At 41.7% G+C, this 21,715-nt stretch overlaps 1 protein-coding gene across 2 annotated transcripts in view; it reads left to right on the top strand.

Annotated features, from left to right (window-relative positions):
- The window catches only part of TBC1D24 (TBC1 domain family member 24), a 55,791-nt gene that overhangs the window by 24,309 nt on the left and 9,767 nt on the right, over positions 1-21,715 (top strand). Inside the window, exons 3-5 of one of the 2 annotated variants that reach the window (XM_089682990.1) lie at positions 1,415-1,432; positions 11,568-11,726; positions 14,083-14,146. In XM_089682990.1, the coding sequence (XP_089539116.1) occupies positions 1,415-1,432; positions 11,568-11,726; positions 14,083-14,146 (241 nt within the window). The remainder of the gene's footprint in view (positions 1-1,414; positions 1,433-11,567; positions 11,727-14,082; positions 14,147-21,715) is intronic. The other variant, XM_089682999.1, reaches the window with a different exon arrangement.

The raw sequence follows: 21,715 nt of genomic DNA, 5'->3' as shown, positions 1-21,715 counted from the left end.
TTCTGGTAATGCAGTTTCAAGGTCTGTCTCATTTCCGACATGCATATGGACTTGGGTGACCAAGGTAATTCTAGCTCTGATGTAGTAACTGGAATTATTTACAGTTGTGCTCAAAAGTTTGCATACCCTGGCAGAAATCGTGACATTTTGGTATTCATATTGAAAATATGACCGAGCATACCAAAAAAGCTGTCTTTTATTTAAGGATACTGATCATCGGAAGCCATTTATTATCACGTAGTTGTGTTGGCTCCTTTTTGAATCTTAATGATAACAGAAATCACCCAAATGGCTCTAATCAAAGTTTACATCACCTGGAATGTTTGGCCTTGGTACACAAACCGGTTAAAATGGCAATTAAAGGTTAATTTCCCACATCTGTGCCTTTTGTAAATTGCAGTTGGTGTCTGTGTATAAATAGTGAGTTTGTTAGCTCTCACGTGGATGCACTGAGTAATTTTAGATATTGAGCCAAGGGGAGCAGGAAAGAACTGTCAAAAGACCTGCATAACAAGGTAATGGAACTTTTTATAAAGAAGGAAAAGGATATAAAAAGATTCAAAGCTTTGACTATGCCAGTCAGTACTGTTCAATAACGTATTCAGAAGTGGAAAGTTTGGGGATCTTTTGATACCAAGGCAAGGTCATGAAGACCAAGAAAAAGAGTGCAGGCACAACTGCCCGAAGAGTTGTTGGAATACAAAGAAAAACACACAGGGTAACCTCAGGAGAAATACAGGTCTGCTATGAAAAAAGACTGGGTGTTTTTTGTTTTGTTTTTTTGTTTTTTATAGAGCACAATGTGATAATACATGAACAAAAATTACCTGCATGGTCAAGCTGCCAGAAAGAAGCCAATGCCACAAGAAAACCCTGGTTCCAATATGCCCGACAACACCTTGATACGCCTCACCGGGTGTTTTTTTTGTTTTTTGTTTTTTTGTTTTGTGGCATTGTTGTAGTAAAGGCTTTTTTCTGGCACCTCAACCATGCAGCTCATTTTTGTTCAAGTATTATCACATTGTGCTCCTTTTTAAAACAAACCATAAAAAAAAAACTACTTATTTTTCTTCAGAACAGCTCCGTTTTTTTGGCACAATCAGTAATTTTTCAATATAAATGCCAAAATTTCACGATTTCTGCCAGGGTATGCAAACTTTTGAGCACAACTGTGTATTCCATTGCCAATAGCAATCTGCCTTTTTTTTTTTTTTTTTTTTTTTTTTTTTTTTTTATCCTTGATGTAATTTTTGCCTATAAATGTGGGTTTCAGATTCTTAACTGTTGCCAACAAGTGGTGGATTTCAATGAATTTAAAATGTTGTTATCCCTTTTTCACCAATAAAATAACTCCTGTTTCTTACTCTCTTCTTCTCTCTGTCTTTGTCACTTCCTCTTCCTGTCCTTTTTCCAGAGTAAAGTCTCCTGTCCGGTAAGTGACCTCGCTGCACCCTGTTCTGTCCTGTACTTAACCGCAGCGCTGTCTTCTGCTTCCTCTGTTCTAATAGTAGCGGATGCTGCCTGGCTGACTAACTACCCTGCGCTGCAGTCCAAGACTGCTTTAAATGCTTCAGCATGCATTGTGGTCACAAGTTGTTTAAGCTCTTTTGGGAGGATGTTGGGTTTACTGGAGGAAAATGATTGTAAAATGTGTTTATAATATGGTGTTCGAGAACCCCACTGTGCATACTTCATAGCCTCATCTCAGTGAAAGTTAAAGTCTAAGTGCTGGCAAAATTTAAAAAAAAAAAAAAAAAACACAGAAAAATCAGCATAAGGATCTAAGTTGCAGACAGTAGACTGTGTCCCTTGTGTTGATTGCTCTGCTGTAAATGGTAATTCTTCTCCACCCTGCTCCCCTCCCTGCCGCCATAATCTTCCGATGTGGCAGGAGTTGATACAACTAAAGGGTTGTCACAGCACCTGTCAAGAGAGCCTGTCTATGCCTGCTCAGCTCTGTCATTCATGGAAGTGGTACTACAGTTTTTATACAGTTGTGGCCAAAATTATTCAACCCCCACTGAAATTGAGTGTTTTGGCCAGTTTGACATTGCTTTTGATCATTCAGTCATCTTGCTTACATTTACATTAAAGAGGCACTTGTAGGTCAGACAAATATAACATAACAGTTATAATGAAATAACCACAAATGTCTTTTCTGTGCTCACAGCATTATCAGTTTTATTCAACCCCCAAGTGACATTCAATCTTAGTACTTAGTACAGCATCCTTTTACAGTTATAACAGCTTTTAAACGTGAAGCATAGCTTGACACAAGTGTCTTGCAGCGATCTACGGGTATCTTCGCCCATTCTTCATGGGCAAAGGCCTCCAGTTCAGTCACATTCTTAGGCTTGCGCACTGCAACTGCTTTCTTTAAGTCCCACCAGAGGTTCTCAATCGGATTTAAGTCTGGTGACTGCGATGGCCACTCCAAAATGTTCCAGCCTTTCCTCTGCAACCATGCTCTAGTGGACTTGGAGGTATGCTTGGGATCATTGTCCTGTTGAAAGGTCCAACGTCTCCCAAGCCTCAGGTGTGTGACGGACTGCATCACGTTTCCATCCAATATCTCCTGGTACTGAAGAGAATTCATGGTACCTTGCACACGCTGAAGCTTCCCTGTACCTGCAGAAGCAAAACAGCCCCAAAGCATGATTGACCCTCCACCATGCTTCACAGTAGGCAAGGTGTTCTTTTCATCATAGGCCTTGTTCTTCCTCCTCCAAACATAGCGTTGATCCATGGGCCCAAACAGTTCTAATTTTGTTTCATCAGTCCACAGAACACTATCCCACAACTTTTGTGGTTTGTCCACATGGCTTTTGGCATACTGCAGTCGACTCTTCTTATTCTTTGGAGACAGCAAGGGGGTACGCCTGGGAGTTCTGGCACGGAGGCCTTCATTACGCAGTGTGCGTCTTATTGTCTGGGCTGAAACTTCTGTACCCACATCTGACAAATCTTTTCTCAGTTCCTCAGCAGTCACACGGGGACTTCTCTCCACTCTACGCTTCAGGTAGCGCACAGCAGTCGAAGTCAGCATCTTCTTTCTGCCACGACCAGGTAGCGTTTCAACAGTGCCCTTTGCCTTGAATTTGCGAATGATGCTTCCTAAGGTGTCTCTTGGTATGTTTAACATCTTTGCAATCTTCTTATAGCCATTGCCCTTCCTGTGAAGAGAAATCACCTCTTCTCTTGTCTTCCTGGACCATTCTCTTGCCTTCACCATGTTTGTAACCACACCAGTAAATGTCTAGAAGGAGCTGAGTATCACAGTCATTTTAAAGCTGCCTAATTGGTGCTTATTATGCTTGATTGCTGCTCGGTGACATCCACAGGTGTTTTCAATACCTGATGGAAAGCACCTGTATGAACCTCTGTTCTTCAGAGTGGTAGTCTTTAAGGGGTTGAATAATTGTGGCAATGAAGAAACCACATAAGAACCATTTACTACTGTATTACATAAACAATTGATGTCATTTTAGTTGCATTTGGGTAGTTACAACGTCCTTGTAGGATTTGATTCTGAATACAATTCCAAATGTACACTATAGTCCCTAAACCCCTTTACAGCATTGGGGGTTGAATAATTTTGGCCACAACTGTAAATGGGGCTGGGAGCTATCAATCATCTGCCTGTCCATTCATAGATCATGTTTCATTCATAGAAGCTGTAGTACGGTTTCTGTGAATGGTGGAGCTGGGGGGAAAGGGGGTGCATAGTCAGGCATTCTTGAGGGGCAGGGTGGCGTAAGATTGCTTCTATCAAATAAGGAATTGTCACAAGGGACGCATCCTACTGACTGTAAGTTATGTCCCTTGTTCTGATTTTTCTGTTTTTGGTTTTGACTGCACTTAGGCTTTACAGGAAACATATGGGTGTAGCGCTGAAATATGACAAACTAATTACCACTAAAAGGATAACCTGTAAGAATGTATAAATAAGTCCGCTAATAAAGTTCAATTATATAAAATCCCAGGATGGTGAAGTCAGCAGCAGATAGACTTGTGACACCAACCAATAGTTAAAGTGCGCACTCACTGGAAGCGCATGGGTAATGCGCATATAATATAATAACCACCAACCATGGGGCGTGAGGCCGGTGGCCGAGTTGGAGGACGGATGTCCGGCAGGTTATCCCCAGAGATTTACCACTACCAGAGGAAAAGGAGCCCTGTACTCAGGCTGAGCACCTAATCCATCCTTAAGGGGACCTCCTGGATCCAGCAGATTTCTATCATTTCTCACGGCTTGATGACTACACCATAGAAGAAAGTTCACCTAATTATCCCGCCTATCTTCAGATACCTTGTTGGTTATTATATTATATGCGCATTACCCATGCGCTTCCGGTGAGTGCGCACTTTAACTATTGGTTGGTGTCCCAAGTCTATCTGCTGTTGACTTCACCATCCTGGGATTTTATATATTTGAACTTTATTAGCGGACTTATTTATACATTCTTACAGGTTATCCTTTTATTGGTAATTCATTTATCATATATTTATTTCAGCGCTACACCCATATTTTATTGATCCTATTGAAGGTTTTATCTTGGTACCTTTTTGGTGTTTTAGCAGCTGTTTTTATAGGAGCGCTCACTATCTTCCATACCACATATTTACAGGAAACGTGTCATTCAAGAGAAATTGGAATTCCAGTTAGAATTGTTAGAGAGTTGCTGGGATTCCTATGCTTTATTCAAATGTAGAAACTTCTCAGAAAACACCCTGGTGTAGTTGGGCATCTCTCTAAACAGACAGGGCTCCCTAAATTGGTGCTAAAAAATGACTCCAAATGTAATCCTATTGAAATGGACCTCAGACCATAAGGTGAAGGAGTCCAAGAAGACTCACACTCTGTACATAAGAATACATTGAGCTCATTTCAGGGGCTGCTAAACTGTCCCTCACACTGATGAAGGGTGAGTTTTGTAGCCCCTGAAATGCGATGGATGGATTTTTTTTTTTTTTTGGTTGAATTGTGAACTGTTAATCTTCTTTTGACTCTTTCACCTTTTTATAGTCTGAGGCCTATTTATGTTTACGATGAGAGACACAGGGGCTGTTTTTGCTGAAAATGCTAGTTTTTTTAACTGTCATGCTGGCAAAAAAAATACATTTAGTTTAGTCCCCTTCCCTACACTTCAGAGGTTTTTGCTGTGTGGCTGTTGGGAGCTGAGAAACTTCATCTTCAAAAGTCCCCCAGATGGTTCTTTTGCAGAATTGTACCACAACCTCCATTCTTTCTTATGGAAGGTCTGTTATTTGCCCCAATGGTAGCTGGTCCTTTGCATAAGAATTAATGGAAATAGCATGTTGGAGGTATATTAAATCGGAACTACACTGTATCTGAACGCCACAAACAAAATGCGCTATTCAATGCATTTTTAATATTTAAAGCCTACTCCATTATCCATACATTTCTCCAGGCTTTGTTTTTTTAAGAAATCACTTAGAAAAATACCCCCCTAGCATTTTTGGCCATGACCATCTTGGGTAAGGGCATATGATTCATGGAGCATTTACTTCCTGGAATTTGTCTGCCCTTAGCCCAGGCTGGCAGGAGGGTGTTCTAAGCTGGAAAAGCCCCTCCTGAAGACTCCTGGGATGTATGACATAATTTGCCTAGGCCTGGAAACTAGGAAGTAACGAAAGAAACGCTATTTACTAATGCTAGCAGTATAGGGATTAAAAATAGTCAGTATTGATTAAGGGAAGTTCCACTTTAAGGTTGCTTTTTAAAGAGAACTTAAGTATTGATGTTTGGAAGAGTCAACCGTTTTACACGCGTGTGGTTTTTGCAAGTAGCAGCATGAACCTACATACAGCCATTCATTACTGTGGTCAACTGTATGTGGCAATTGTGTATCCTGGGCATGCAAGTACATTTGTGTGCCGTAAAGGCATACACCGGAAGGTATACAGTATATTCATATCTCCCATTGAACTGTCCTAATGTAAGCTTCTATATTGGCCAATGAGGCCTTATTACTCGACTGTTGGGCAGTGTAGGGCAAAGTTTTTAGCTCTTTGCACGGATTGGGCTTAACCTCCAAATATGAAAAAATTGTGGCCCCTGCTAGTGGTGCACCGAAATGAAAACTCTGGTACTAAAACTGGAAATTCAGGATGCACTTGGCCAAAAACCTAAACCAAAATGGACATTCATTTTTTTTTTTTTTTTTTTACACATTTAAGTAATGTGGCTGTCGTTTTTTGCATTGAAGTCACTAGGGGGTGTTTTTTGCATTAATCTATGGGACGCGAATTTGCATTAAAGTCTAGGGGACACGGCATACCATTTCAGCACCTTTTTTTTTTTTTTTTTTCTATTGGCAAAACGCTGATAACACTATTTTTTCGGCCGATCATTTTAGGTGGGCGATATATCGACTCCTGGCTATACAAGTACAATAAAAAAACACATAAATAGAATGGTGTGCTTGCATAGTCCGAATCTAGTTGGGAAAGATCGCTTTTTATATTCCCTTTTAACGACTTCTATAGAATAATGGACTCTTTGTCTTATAATGTAGGAATGGACAAATGAACGGTAGGTTATCAAGTAGAATAATGGATTCCTCTTATGTCTTATAGTGTAGGGATGGACAAATGAAAGGTAGGTTATCAAGATGACAAACCTAAAGTTCGTGGGTCTGTGATATTTGGACATAAGTGTAGTCTGGTGGCATACATCACCCAATAGCTGTTATGGTGTTGGTGGCAGAATTCAGAAGCAGAGCATTGACCAGTTCAGGATTAGAAGGACCCATTTACACACGTTCCGCCATTTGTAATTACATTTTGGGGTAGGAATAGAAACAAAAACCATAGCTTTTGTGTCTATTCCTATCCCAAAATGTAATTACAAATGGCGGAACGTGTGTAAATGGGGCCTTCTAATCCTGAACTGGTCAATGGTCTGCTTTTTGATGGCAGTGGTGCTTTTTATTCGTTACATTTTTACATTTCGGATTGGTATGTGTTAGCAAGTAGCTATGGCATGCTTCATAGAAACTGTGCTTGAAAGTTTAGAGTTCCTTGCTATTGGGTTCTTAAAACAACTACAAAATTTCAGCTCAGCATTGGATTAACATGATAAAAGCACTGATTGTCAAATACAGAAAAGTCAGAAAAATTAATACATTTTGGAAATTTTTTTTCTTTCTCGCTGATTTTTACTCAAGGGATCCTCAGTTAACCTGCGTTCTTTTACAGACTGTCCTTAGATTTCTGCTTGTTGGCAGTCTTATGGTCAAGTATCCCAGACAACCTGAAAGAATTAATTTTTAATGCTTTATTTATAAGGCTCTCTGTTCACTAACGGCAAATCTTTTGTCCAATGCCAACCAAGTGAAGGCTGGGAGAGAAGGGCAGAGCAGATTGCATGATATACAATACCAGCTTATTGTCTCTCATCGCATGGCAAACTATGTGCTTCCCTCAAGCATATCCATGGAAATACTAACTGGGGGGTGCATGTGTAATGAAACAAGGGGTGTAATAAAGACCAGCAGGAATTCACTGACTCTGCCAGAAGAGGGAACGATCCAACTTAGAGCAGATTTACAAATGCAGAAGTGCCAATGTGTATACTTGGGTAGTTATGTGATATATAGATTGTAAGCTCGAAAGAGCAGGGACCTCGAACCCCTCGTGTAGTGTATTGTTACTGTCTTGTCTCATGTTCTGTCCCCCTGCTACTGTACAGCGCTGAGCATACCCTTTGGCGCTATATAAATACTGTATAATAATAATATAGTGTTTGACTTCTTTAACCTGTAAGTATACAGTATATAAAAATGCATTATACACTCTCATCCATTTATTATCAGCAGTCTCTGAATCTGACCTGTCTCTACAGTAGCAATAGAGGAAGTCCTAAAACTCCCTCCAACAGATAGGTCTATAAAAGGTAATTAACAGAAGCAGTGTGGCCATTGTGTATGAAATGCTGGGGCCATATTGGCCACCCACTATTACTCAGAAGAACAGAAAAGGGAAATAGGAGGGAAGTCCTAGCCAGGAAAGCTAAGGACTTTAAAAGAAATAACCAGAATTGCTTTTATTGATCACATTGATGGTACAATCACAGCAGATTCAAGCAAAAAAAAAAACAAAGCTGTAGTATATCAGAGCATACTGGGTCAAAAAATAAAATACAAGTGTCAAGCATGCATGGGTAAAGGGCAACAACCTCCAAAGTGGTTCATAGAGCCTAGTATTAGGGTAAGCAGACAAAACGAGCAGCGAAAGCTTGACACAAAGGCATCATGAGGAAGGGATGCAAAAATACTCATTGTGCTACTCATTGACTTTAACATATTTCCCAGGACAATTCCTATTCAATTTATACATGGGTAGCAAAGTATTAATCACAGACTCCCATGATACTAGCGTGGGAGAGGAGGGGGAGGTCCACCTACAAAGGATTTCCTTGTTAGTATAGTACGTTAGATGGGGAAACTAGCAGTTTCTGATACCTAGTCCACTGTTCATAATCCTGTATCCCCCAAGAGAGCCAATTCAGGTGAGCATGGTAAGGACAGCTGTAAATGAGCGATTAGATCAAACCCCTCCGTCCACAACTGCCACCCTAGGACAGGACCAAAACATGTGAAAGAAGGTGCCTACAGATGTACGACACCTGGTACAATCCCGGGATCTCTATGGATGGATTCTGTGCAACCCCTGAGGTGAATGCACCCTGTCCACAAATTTTGGTATGAATTGATTTGTCCCTCAAGGAGATAACCAGCTTGGAACTGTCTTCAAGGCTCTCTTCCCAGGACTCTGTCCAGGGTCGGAATTTTTTTTTATTATTATTTATTTTGTTGTACCTTTTTGTAAGGGATTCATGGTTTGTAAGGTTGAATAAAGACATTAGTCTGTCTAGTTCTACCTATGTTAGTATATTTATGTCTCTACCACTTCCAATATTTCTGTATATTGTGTTCGATAAGATGCTCATCTAAAAGTTTTTTTTCTTTTTTTTTACTGTCAGCAGTAAGGATGTGGAACTTCATTCCACAATTGGTGGTTTCAGTGGGAAATGTCACTAATAAAGTTGTGGTTTTTTTTTCTTTTATTAGTGACATTTCCCACTGAAACCACCAATTGTGGAAGGAAGTTCCACATCCTTACTGCTCTTAAACGTCTCTTCTCCAGGGAAACTAAGTGTAATTGTTCCTCATAACTGAAGTCCTCCAGTCCCATTATTAGTTTTGTTGCCCTTCTCTGGATTCAAAGGGGCATTGGATAATCTGAACCTTTTAAAGGGTTCCAACCAAAACGTGGCTAGAAATGCATTTTAACTTTTTTCAAAAATTTTAGAATGGGCTAAACGACCTGTACAGTAGACCCCATCCATGCATTGCTAGTTCTTGCTGGTCAATCCCATCATTTCCTTCAGTTGCAATGCTAGTGAAAATTAAGTCCTATAGGCATGGGCTATGGGTTGCCGCAGACATGCAGATTCCGTTCCTATCCTGATAAGTCTGGTAGAAACTGCATAGTCCTTTCTTTCACATATTGTCAAGACTTGCTGCAGTCTGCATCAGAACTATAGAAAAAGGGTAGAGCTGTATAGAAATGTGCAGTAGCTGTACATGCAAGCTAGCTTGGAACTACATGTTGTCGCTCTTTAGTTAACAAAGTGCATGACCCAAACTTCTCACCCAGTGCCCAGTCTGTTGCATTGCTTGCTCGTTTTTAGGGCTGCGTCTGACCTGAACACCTTGAGAAATGCAAATGTCAAAACTGCAGCTGTGTATATATAGCCGTTAAACGCCCAATTCTTGCTGTTTCGTCTTGGCACTTGATCCATGATTAGCGTAATCTTCTCAGGCTTTTCTTCTGTTGCTAAGAAACTGATAAGCCCAGAACATTCAAGTGATAGAAAGGTTAGGCGTTTTATAGGTAATTTTGTACAACAGTGTCGCTGCAAAAAAAGTGTGCGTCGTGTTTTTTTTGTTGTTTGGTGTTTTTTTTTTTATTTATTTTGCTTTTTTTGTTTGTTTTTTTTGTGGTTTTGTTTTGTTGTTTTTTGTTTGTTTTTTTGTTTGCCTTTTACAGAACCTGTGTGAATTGTGGTCATTAAGCATCGCATGTGATTCAGTTTGTCTTTGCATCAACAGTATATCTACAAGTGGTTGTACATGGCCTTATAACAATTCTCTCACTTGGAGCATTTACTTGCAATCATTGGGTGGATTTTGACCAGCCTTTTAGGAATTCACGAGCTAATAAGTGATGCAGTTCTAAAGCTCATTATCTGCCTTTAGTCTAATCAGAATTATGGGATTGTTCTTCTATACTAAGGGCCAGTTCGCGCCATAAAAACGCAGTCCAGATGCATTTCTGCATGCGTGTTTTTAATGTGTCTCTGATGCGTTCTGGTGCATTTTTTTTTCCCTTCTCCCCCTTTTCAGAATTGATGCTTGACAGCTGGAGCATTTGTTAGGGCCTGTTCATACCCATACCACAAAAATGCACTGCAGGTCCATTCCAGGTGTTTCAGCATGCATTTTTATGCGTTTCCAGATGCTTTTCTCTTTTTTTTTTTTTTTTTTTTTTTTTTTTTTCTCACTGTACTTGGGGTCCAGTACATTTCTGATGCATTTTACCATGCTCCAGTGCAGGAAAAATGCAGCATGTTCCATCTTCTCTTTTATTTTTTTATTTTTATTTTTTTCTCACTGTACTTGGTAAAATGCATTAAAAATGTACTGGACCCCAAGTACAGTGAGAAAAAAAAAAAAAGAGAAGGTGGAACATGCTGCATTTTTCCTGCACTGGAGCATGGTAAAATGCATCAAAAATGCACTGGACCCCAAGTACAGTGAGAAGAAAAAAAAAACAAAAGAGAAGGTGGAACGTGCTGCATTTTTCCTGAACTGGAGCATGGTAAAATGCATCAAAAAATGTACTGGACCCCATGCTCCAGTTCAGGAAAAATGCAGCATGTTCCACCTTCTCTTTATTTATTTGTTCATCGGGATCTGACGGCACTTGTGTGAACCAGTGGCGGACTGACCATTTGGAAACTTGGGCACTGCTCGAGGGCCCGGGTTCAGTAGGGGGCCCCATGAGATGCCCCTGGTACCTTTTTTTCATAGGCTTTTTTGAGTTTGGGCAAGGACACAGGGGCCCCATGAGCCCCTATTGCCTGGGGGCCCCATGAGTTGTCAGTCCGCCCCTGGTGTGAACTATGCCACTGGAAACCATATAACCTACTTTCCATGCGTTTTTGATGCTGGAAAAACACACTGGACTGCATGTGGCCCTTACTGTGCTATACATGGCCATCATTCAGGGATTCCTCTTGAAGCTAAGCCAAACTGAAGAGCCGTAAAAGAAGTGATTAGGTTGCACACCGTTCCAGTTGTGTAGGTGACTAGCTCCTCTGAGCTAGAATCCAAAAAACATTAGTAGGAGAAAAAAATCCTGATCCTAAGCTTGCCATGAAAGTGACCGGTCCTGATTAGGACTTTCAAAAGGGATATATATCCAAAGTCTATAATACTGTCTAATGGATTTCTGTAACACTTTGTGTCTGACAGACAGAATGTTCACTTGGCTGTACATGCTGAAAACTTCAAGTCTGACATTGTGAGTGTGAAGGAGATGCGAGACATCTGGTCCTGGATTCCGGAAAGGTTTGCCCTCTGCCAGCCGCTTCTGCTCTTCACCAACCGGGAGCATGGCAATAGCCTCAGCAGGTGAGAGCCCTGAGTTTTCTGCAGTGCTGCTACTATTTCCGCTTCCAGCTAGATCGTGCATGCGGTTAACAGCTGAACCCCTCAACCAAAACTTAAGGGTTAGAACCTCTGTGGGTTTTTATTGCTGTTGGGCAAGTTTACCTCTTATCACAGGGACAGGATGTAAGGGTAAATCTCCAAAATGGAGACACAAAGAGCAATAGAAACCTGATGGAGGTTCTTATCTCTTCCCATGCTTGGCTGGTGTTCTATCAATTGTGATTGTGATGCACAAGATGTGAATTTCTTGCTTTTTTTTCCTAATTTTACTACTGTTGTGATTATTTAGTAAAGCAATCCAAAAGAACAGTAATGATAAAAGGAAGTAAGCCCTAGTAAGTAGTCTTTATTGACTGAGGTCAGAGCAGTGAATATGATATTGGTTGCTGTGTTCATTACACATTATTATTTATTATTATTGACCGGATTTATATAGCGCCAACAGTTTGCTCAGCACTTTACAATATATTATTATTATACAGGATTTATATATTATTATTTATTATTATACAGGATTTATATATTTATTATTATTATACAGGATTTATATATTATTTATTATTATTATTATTATTATTATTATACAGGATTTATATATTATTATACAGGATTTATATATTTATTATTATACAGGATTTATATATTATTATTATTATTATTATTATTATTATACAGGATTTATATATTATTATTATACAGGATTTATATAGCGCCAACAGTTTGCTCAGCGCTTTACAATATAACTGGAGACAATACAGCAACAATACAGTTCAATACAAGAGGGTTAGGAGGGCCCTGATCCTGGGAGCTTACAATCTTTTAATAATAAAGCTGTTATACTTCCCTTCTCTGTGCAATGGTTTTGCACAGAGCAGCCCAGATCGTCTTCTAGAGTCCGCCCGCTGCCTCTTCTTGCTCCTCCTCTTTTTGGAAAGTGCCCCCATAGAAAGCCACTTCCTTTTGTGGCACACCTGTGGATTTGATCCTGCAGTGCGCTGCCTGTGTCCATAGACACAGCAGGGCTCATCCTGCCCCTCACTCTCTCGTCAAAGGATTGGATTGGCAATAATATAATTGTATAATATTTGAATCCTAAAAGTCTGCCATGTTTGTATACTTCAAGTTTCAATAACCTGCATCCATATGCTTTCCATTAAAGTAAATTTGTCATGTACAATCGGGCCTCGTTATTGAATGCAGACCTAATAGGGCCTGATAATACCTTAGGCTTCTCCAGTCTAAGTGCCCTGAATACAACCCCCAGTCCGCAGTATCCACAACCTCCCTTTTTTTTTTTTTTTTTTAATGCTTTTCCCTTTTACTCGCTTTTAGTTATGAGTTCAAATAAAGGAAACCCTAGAGAACTTAATTGCAAATTACTTTTCTCTTTTATTGCAAACAAATGAAAGCTCCATGTTTTTCTGGAAAAGCGGTAAAGAGAAATGGAACTGTTGAACAGACCTTCATTAACATGCTTACCAGACAATTAGGAAAATGTTGCTAAACGTTTCAGTACTATGTCACATGCTGTCTCATTTATCCCTGTCCTGAAAATATTTGGTTCCAAATGTAATTTCGTTGTGCTCTAAATAAATAAATATATATATATATATATATATAATATACTTTTTTTTTTTTTTTTTTTTAATTCTTTATCTACAAGAGCTACTAACATTCATAATAATAGAGTTCCCACACCTGATCAGTAATGGAAATTTTAGGGCTTTGCTGTGTAGCTGAAATGTTGAGTAAATAAAGGCATTATGGTTGGTTGTGTGTGTGTTTATGATAGATTATATATGTATATATAAATAATTATTTATTATTATTATGGGGTGGGGGGGCAGCATTTGGACATCCCATATGCAGGTCCTGCTATGAACACTGGGAGAGTGGCTTTTTCTCTAGGACACAATTGCACTTGTATGTAGGTGCAAGGGTAAAACCACAGGATGGAGCTAGGCCCCTTTTTATTTTTACTTAAGGGTTGATTTACTAAAACTGTAGAGTGTAAAATCTGGTGACTCTGTGCATGGTACCCAATCGGCTTCTAACTTCCGCTTGTTCAATTAAGCTTTGGGAGAAACAAATCCTGGAAGCAGATCGGTTTCTATGCAGAGATGTACCAGATTTTGCACTCTCCAGTTTTTTAGTAAATCAACCCCTTGGTGTAAGATGAAAATAGAAGAAGGAAAGCTTAAAAAGGAAATCTAATAATTGGTAAGCTGTAAAAGAAAAAAGTTTTTCTTTTGGATTTAGTACTGCTTTTAAACTGATTTAGCCTTTATTCTGGCTCACCTCTGCTGTATTTTTCCAGGTTTTACTTGCATTCTGAAGGGCATGAGCCCACCCTACTACTGATCAAAACCAGCAGCCAAGAGGTATGTATTATGGCATACACAAGCTGACAATAGTATCTTTAATACTTTTTAATAGAGATGTGAGGTTATTAAAAATCAAACATACATACTCATCAATGCTGCAGCATCGCTGTGATGCTGCAGCTGTCCTGGCCAAAGCTAAGCTTGAGAACTGAACAATCGCATGACTGCGCAGTTCACTGTCTGCTATGAGCAGAGAGCGGTGACGATCAGTCACCTCTCTCTGTTGTGAACTTCTAGCACTGAAATGCAAGACATCAGAAATGTAGTTATGTTTGCAGGTTACTGGTACTTTGTGCACTAAAATTTGCTTTATAACTTTAAAGAAGGTAAAGCTGATCTCCAGGTTTCATTTAACTTCAAATTCGGGCCAAGCTGGTCCAATCAAAATATTTACCGAACAGTTGCAGCAGCTTGGATCACTATATAAACTGTATAGACTGTGTATGTCTGAAGGCACAAAGCCAAACTCTGGAGCAAGCCGACAGGTGCCTCCATAGGAAGTGGCTTCCTGTGGAGGCGCACCAAAAAGAGCAGGAGTTGAGAGCGCTGGCGGGGAACCTCAGAAGAGGAGGTTTGGGGCTGCTTTGCACTACCATAGCACACAGCAGGTAAATATAAAAATTTTGTTGGAAAAGGAAATGTTGTTTACAACCGCTTTTAAGTGGTAATGTTTAGCCAGACAACTTGCTTTTAATTAGCAGGAGCTGGAAACTAAACACTGAGAGGAACGCTATTCCTCTTCATTTTCATTTAATAAAGCAAACATTTTAATTGCTGCCGGATTTAACATTTGAAACCCCGTATCCCTTCTATCCATTTAGATGTAAGTTTTTGTACCTATCATTACTTTTTTTAAACTACAAGAGCTGCAGTTTTTTTCAATTTTAGGCAAGGGTTTTTTCACTTGTTTGTACTGCAGTTACTACAAATATATAGCTCCTCTTACAAAAATGCTTCATCACATCCAAAGGGATGGTGGTGATGCCAGCACTAAAAACAAACATAGAACTGTACAAGATCCCAGGTGATTCTTGTTAAGTGGAGGGGGAGGCAGGGGCGCCTTTAATCCTAGCAGATGTGAGATGCTCCACATTTCCAGCTATTTTCAGCCAGTTCTGCGTTATGCTGATTCTGTCATCTCTGGCCGCTCAAGCTGAAAAGATCCACCATTGGCCACCTTGAGTGGGCTTCTCATCCAGTATTTGTTCCTAGCATGGTACAAAGATGAGCACTGTTTTTATCTTATATTTGTAAATTTAATCCTTCACATTTTTCCCCAATAGATTAATTGTATTGCAGGAGGTTGGTGCGCTTTATCTATTTTTTTCATTTTCACAAAAAACGATCTATTTGTACTTGTCCATGGAGCCTTAAAAATGTCAGTTTGATCACCTGTTAAAAAAAAAAAAAGTCAGTTTGATGGACTACTCCTACTTAATGTGATCCCATCATGAATGAATGAAAGATGCTGACTTCTTGTAAATACGCTAGTTCCCAGGCGGTCATGCTGATGCTTTGCCTTCCGTGAGGTTAGAGTCACTGACCCGGAACGAGTATAAGGAGAAGGAACCAACATGTATTTGCATCATGCTTGTTGTGGGTCTGTGCCTTAAGTGGAGTTTCACTCACCCTGTCAAAAAATAAGTTGGCAGCTAAAAAAACTGTAGCTGCTGACTTTTACAAAAAAAAAAAAAAAAACACTCTCGCCTTTCCCTCAGTCCCGCGGTGTGTCCCCTGCAGCCCGTTTTAATGGCCGTCTTCTCTCCCTGGCTCCCTGGGCACCAGCATCTTCAGTGTGACAGCTTGCAGCTTCACAGCCGGGCACCAACTGCGCATGTGTGAGTAGTGCTGTGCTTCTTGAATGCTCCTGTAGTCTTCTGAAACCTGTCACATGTCCCAAAAGACTACAGGGAGGGAGGGAGGACACCTTCCGCTTCCGATCACCTAGGCCAGTGATGGCGAACCCGTGGCACGCGTGCCACAGCCGGCACGCCGAGCCTTATCTGTGGGCACGCCAGGAGAATCCAGCGGCGCACTGTCTTCCCGGCTGTAGTGTGCGTGACAGCCGGGTCCCAAGTGCGCATGCACAAGAAGCAGTGCTCTTTGTGAATGGTAAGGCGGTACCTGGGACACATGACAGATCCCAGAAGCCGCCGGACCAATCACAAAGCGCAGCGCTTCTCGCGCATGCGCACTGGGCATCCGGCTGTCCGACGAGCGCCCACACTACAGAAGCCGGGAAGACAGCGCGCGGCTGGATAAAGGAACAGGTAAGATGAAAAAAAAACTCTGCGGAAGTAAGAGCGGGTACCTGTCAAATTCAGGTACCCGCTCCCCCTCCCTCCCCAAAGGTCAGCAGTCATCTCTGTACTGTCCGCAGTCTCTGGTCATCCCTGTGCTGTCCGCAGTCTCTGGTCATCCCTGTGCTGTCCGCAGTCTCTGGTCATCCCTGTGCTGTCCGCAGTCTCTGGTCATCCCTGTGCTGTCCGCAGTCTCTGGTCATCCCTGTGCTGTCCGCAGTCTCTGGTCATCCCTGTGCTGTCCGCAGTCTCTGGTCATCCCTGTGCTGTGTCCGCAGTCTCTGGTCATCTCCTGTGCTGTGTCCGCAGTCTCTGGTCATCTCCTGTACTGTGTCCGCAGTCTCTGGTCATCTCCTGTACTGTGTCCGCAGTCTCTGGTCATCTCCTGTACTGTGTCCGCAGTCTCTGGTCATCTCCTGTACTGTGTCCGCAGTCTCTGGTCATCTCCTGTACTGTGTCCGCAGTCTCTGGTCATCTCCTGTACTGTGTCCGCAGTCTCTGGTCATCTCCTGTACTGTGTCCGCAGTCTCTGGTCATCTCCTGTACTGTGTCCGCAGTCTCTGGTCATCTCCTGTACTGTGTCCGCAGTCTCTGGTCATCTCCTGTACTGTGTCCGCAGTCTCTGGTCATCTCCTGTACTGTGTCCGCAGTCTCTGGTCATCTCCTGTACTGTGTCCGCAGTCTCTGGTCATCTCCTGTACTGTGTCCGCAGTCTCTGGTCATCTCCTGTACTGTGTCCGCAGTCTCTGGTCATCTCCTGTACTGTGTCCGCAGTCTCTGGTCATCTCCTGTACTGTGTCCGCAGTCTCTGGTCATCTCCTGTACTGTGTCCGCAGTCTCTGGTCATCTCCTGTACTGTGTCCGCAGTCTCTGGTCATCTCCTGTACTGTGTCCGCAGTCTCTGGTCATCTCCTGTACTGTGTCCGCAGTCTCTGGTCATCTCCTGTACTGTGTCCGCAGTCTCTGGTCATCTCCTGTACTGTGTCCGCAGTCTCTGGTCATCTCCTGTACTGTGTCCGCAGTCTCTGGTCATCTCCTGTACTGTGTCCGCAGTCTCTGGTCATCTCCTGTACTGTGTCCGCAGTCTCTGGTCATCTCCTGTACTGTGTCCGCAGTCTCTGGTCATCTCCTGTACTGTGTCCGCAGTCTCTGGTCATCTCCTGTACTGTGTCCGCAGTCTCTGGTCATCTCCTGTACTGTGTCCGCAGTCTCTGGTCATCTCCTGTACTGTGTCCGCAGTCTCTGGTCATCTCCTGTACTGTTAATTAGTTTGCACTACTGTACGAGTTGTTTTTTCTAAACCAAAAGCTCGATATTCAGGTTTCATTGCAGTGTTGGCACTTTGAAAGAAATAAGTTGGTTTTGGGTTGCAGTTTGGGCACTCGGGCTCAAAAAGGTTCACCATCACTGACCTAGGCGATCGGAGCAGAAGTGGGAGCGGGTACCTGTCAAATTTGGGTACCCGCAACAAACCCCCCCCAAAGGTGCCAATCCTTAATGAGGAGTGGGGGACCAGTCTTTAAAGCAGAACTTCCCCTTTTGGGTGTGTGAGGATCGCGGCTTCAGACTCCAGCCCTTCTCACCAAACTCGTGACCGAAGGACTAGCCAATCTAAAACCGCGCTGTCACGTGCGTAACAATGCCACGCCCAGCTGCACCCTGTACAAAGATTTTCCAGCTAATGGACCACAATCTGTGTATCTGCAGCCTGGGAGCGATTGTTACTGGGTCAGGTTAATTATGCTGTTAACCCTTCACACTGCCACCACCTCCTTTTTGTACAAAGTAAGAGGAAACTCGGCAATATCAGCAATAACACTATGATGTTTGCATAAGCATCGGTATACCGCTGTCACTGCAGGCAGAGATATACTGAAGTTTAAAACACACACAGTAGCGCTCTTCAGAGGCAGGGGTTATTAGTTTGCATTAAAGAGCTTTAGAAACAGTTCAACACTTTCAGAAAGTAAGATTTATTACTTAAAGGTCATAAGGGTGCAATAAAAATGATTTACAGAAAAAATGATAGATATTATACACACACAGAGAGCAATAGCACAGCAAAGAGATAACAGGAGTTTTAGAGGGATAAAGTACTTGCCATCAGCCTTGGTTTAAGCAGATCAGGTTTCAGAGCCAAAAGGATGCCTTATCTCCCAAAGTTAGTTCCGATGTTAAAAGGAAGAATCTTCAACTACACTTAGCTTAGCTTTTTCTAGGAACTCAGCAGGGTGTCTCCCTGAAACAGAGAACCAATCACCTCATTTGGGCGGGTGTTGTAGGTGGAGACCCAAGCTATGACCAAAAAACCTTACATTTGATGTCATGGTTCATAACTTATTCTCGGTGCATTTAGCAGCCTTGCCACTAGATTAATACACAGAATCACTTGCTGAACGTCTAGGTATGAAATATACACCTGCTGGGATGGTTAAGGAGATATCTTTTTCTGCTCTCTTGTTGATGCCAGCTAGGGGATGTAATATATCAGACGACTTGTATTAACGAGACCGATCTGAATACATGCCCAGTTTTTATGTATGTCTCTCATAGCCCAAGATATGTAATCCTAGGGGAAAAGTGGATTTTTAAATGTAAGTCTGGTTTACGACTATCTGGAATGTCTTTGAAACTCAGTGAGGGCTTGGTTTATGGCTTTAGGATCCCTTTTCCAAGCAGTCTCAGACATCTGGGGGCCAGGCTAATTGGGATTTATAGCCCTGGAGCTCTCCCGCTGAGCTTGCTGCCTGTGATCTGTCATCATCCAGACCACATGTCACTCAACAGAGAGGGAGGGGGGATATCAGAGGAATCTGATTTGGGAGAGAGAGATACAAGATGGAGGGGTTTGGACCAAAATGGATGACCGCGTCCATCTCTGTGTGCACGATTGCTATAGGGTGGAGCTCTGTTTTAAATTTGGGGAATTAAACAAAACTACCCTTGCATTGCAGGGGTTGAATGCTTCTAAAATCTAGGGGTTGAGCAATAAGTTGTACGATTTGCCTTTTTTCCCTGGTCTGTCAGGCCCCCTCCATCTGTGTAATCTGTCCCCCAAAGCTTCTTCTCTAAGACTCTTGCTGGTTGTCGCACTCTGACATCATCACACAGATGAAGGGAGCCTGGCAGATCGAGGTGTAATGTATTATGTCTTTGTATTATTACATCTTCTCTAATGAGTCATTTACAATTAGCCTGTTTTTTTTTTTCTTTGTTTTGTGTTTGTATCTGTATTGTAATCTGCAAAAAAAAACAAAGCATAAAGAGAGAATAAATTAAACAGATGTACCTGGATACATTACATTGTGTAAATTACATTTCAGGAAAGGTCATGCGCCACCAAAAATACATAGTCGGGTCCATAAATATTGGGACATCAACACAATTCTAACATTTTTGGCTCTATACACCACCACAATGGATTTGAAATGAAAGGAACAAGATGTGCTTTAACTGCAGACTGTCAGCTTTAATTTGAGGGTATTTACATCCAAATCAGGTGAACGGTGTAGGAATTACAACAGTTTGCATATGTGCCTCCCACTTGTTAAGGGACCAAAAGTAATGGGACAGAATAATCATAAATCAAACTTTCACTTTTTAATACTTGGTTGCAAATCCTTTGCAGTCAATTACAGCCTGAAGTCTGGAACGCATAGACCTCACCAGACGCTGGGTTTCATCCCTGGTGATGCTCTGCCAGGCCTCTACTGCAACTGTCTTCAGTTCCTGCTTGTTCTTGGGGCATTTTCCCTTCAGTTTTGTCTTCAGCAAGTGAAATGCATGCTCAATCAGATTCAGGTCAGGTGATTGACTTGGCCATTGCATAACAGTCCACTTCTTTCCCTTAAACTCTTTGGTTGCTTTTGCAGTATGCTTTGGGTCATTGTCCATCTGCACTGCGAAGCGGCGTCCAATGAGTTCTGAAGCATTTGGCCGAATATCAGCAGATAATATTCCCGAAACACTTCAGAATTCATCCTGCTACTTTTGTCAGCAGTCACATCCTCAATAAACACAAGAGAACCAGTTCCATTGGCAGCCATACATGCCCACGCCATGACACTACCACCACCATGCTTCACTGATGAGGTGGTATGCTTAGGATCATGAGCAGTTCCTTTCCTTCTCCATACTCTTCTCTTCCCATCACTCTGGTACAAGTTGATCTTGGTCTCATCTGTCCATAGGATGTTGTTCCAGAACTGTGAAGGCTTTTTTAGATGTCGTTTGGCAAACTCTAATCTGGCCTTCCTGTTTTTGAGGCTCACCAATGGTTTCCATCTTGTGGTGAACCCTCTGTATTCACTCTGGTGAAGTCTTCTCTTGATTGTTGACTTTGACACACATACACCTACCTCCTGGAGAGTGTTCTTGATCTGGCCAACTGTTGTGAAGGGTGTTTTCTTCACCAGGGAAAGAATTCTTCGGTCATCCACCACACTTGTTTTCCGTGGTCTTCCGGGTCTTTTGGTGTTGCTGAGCTCGCCGATGCGTTCCTTCTTTTTAAGAATGTTCCAAACAGTTGTTTTGGCCACGCCTAATGTTTTTGCTATCTCTCTGATGGGTTTGTTTTGTTTTTTCAGCCTAATGATGGCTTGCATCACTGATAGTGACAGCTCTTTGGATCTCATCTGGAGAGTTGACAGCAACAGATTCCAAATGCAAATAGCACACTTGAAATGAACTCTGGACCTTTTATCTGCTCATTGTAATTGGGATAATGAGGGAATAACACACACCTGGCCATGGAACAGCTGAGAAGCCAATTGTCCCATTACTTTTGGACCCTTAACAAGTGGGAGGCACATATGCAAACTGTTGTAATTCCTACACCGTTCACCTGATCGGATGTAAATACCCTCAAATTAAAGCTGACAGTCTGCAGTTAAAGCACATCTTGTTCGTTTCATTTCAAATCCATTGTGGTGGTGTATAGAGCCAAAAATGTTAGAATTGTGTCGATGTCCCAATATTTATGGACCTGACTGTAGATGATAAGCAGCCACTGACCTTCTATTAAGATCCAAACACTGAAGGTCAAACTTGCCAACAAAAAAAAAAGTGGATTAAGGACACCTACAGATCCATGAAAAGGAAAAGCATAAAAAACAAAAGAAATTTCTTAAAAGCAGGAAAAGGATCTGCATATGGAAACCACATGTATATCATAGTCTGCAAGGCTGAGTGCCAAGTGTCATAGGTCGCAGTTGGCCTGTTTTCAGCAGCATTGCCTCCTGAGATCTTCTGCTGTGCTGTAATGAAT

Source organism: Staurois parvus, unplaced genomic scaffold, assembly GCF_062004578.1.
Source record: "Staurois parvus isolate SC_StPar_1 unplaced genomic scaffold, SC_StPar_1.0 ptg000018l, whole genome shotgun sequence".
Classification (NCBI taxonomy): domain Eukaryota; kingdom Metazoa; phylum Chordata; class Amphibia; order Anura; family Ranidae; genus Staurois; species Staurois parvus.
This window is presented reverse-complemented; position numbering and strand designations above follow the sequence as displayed.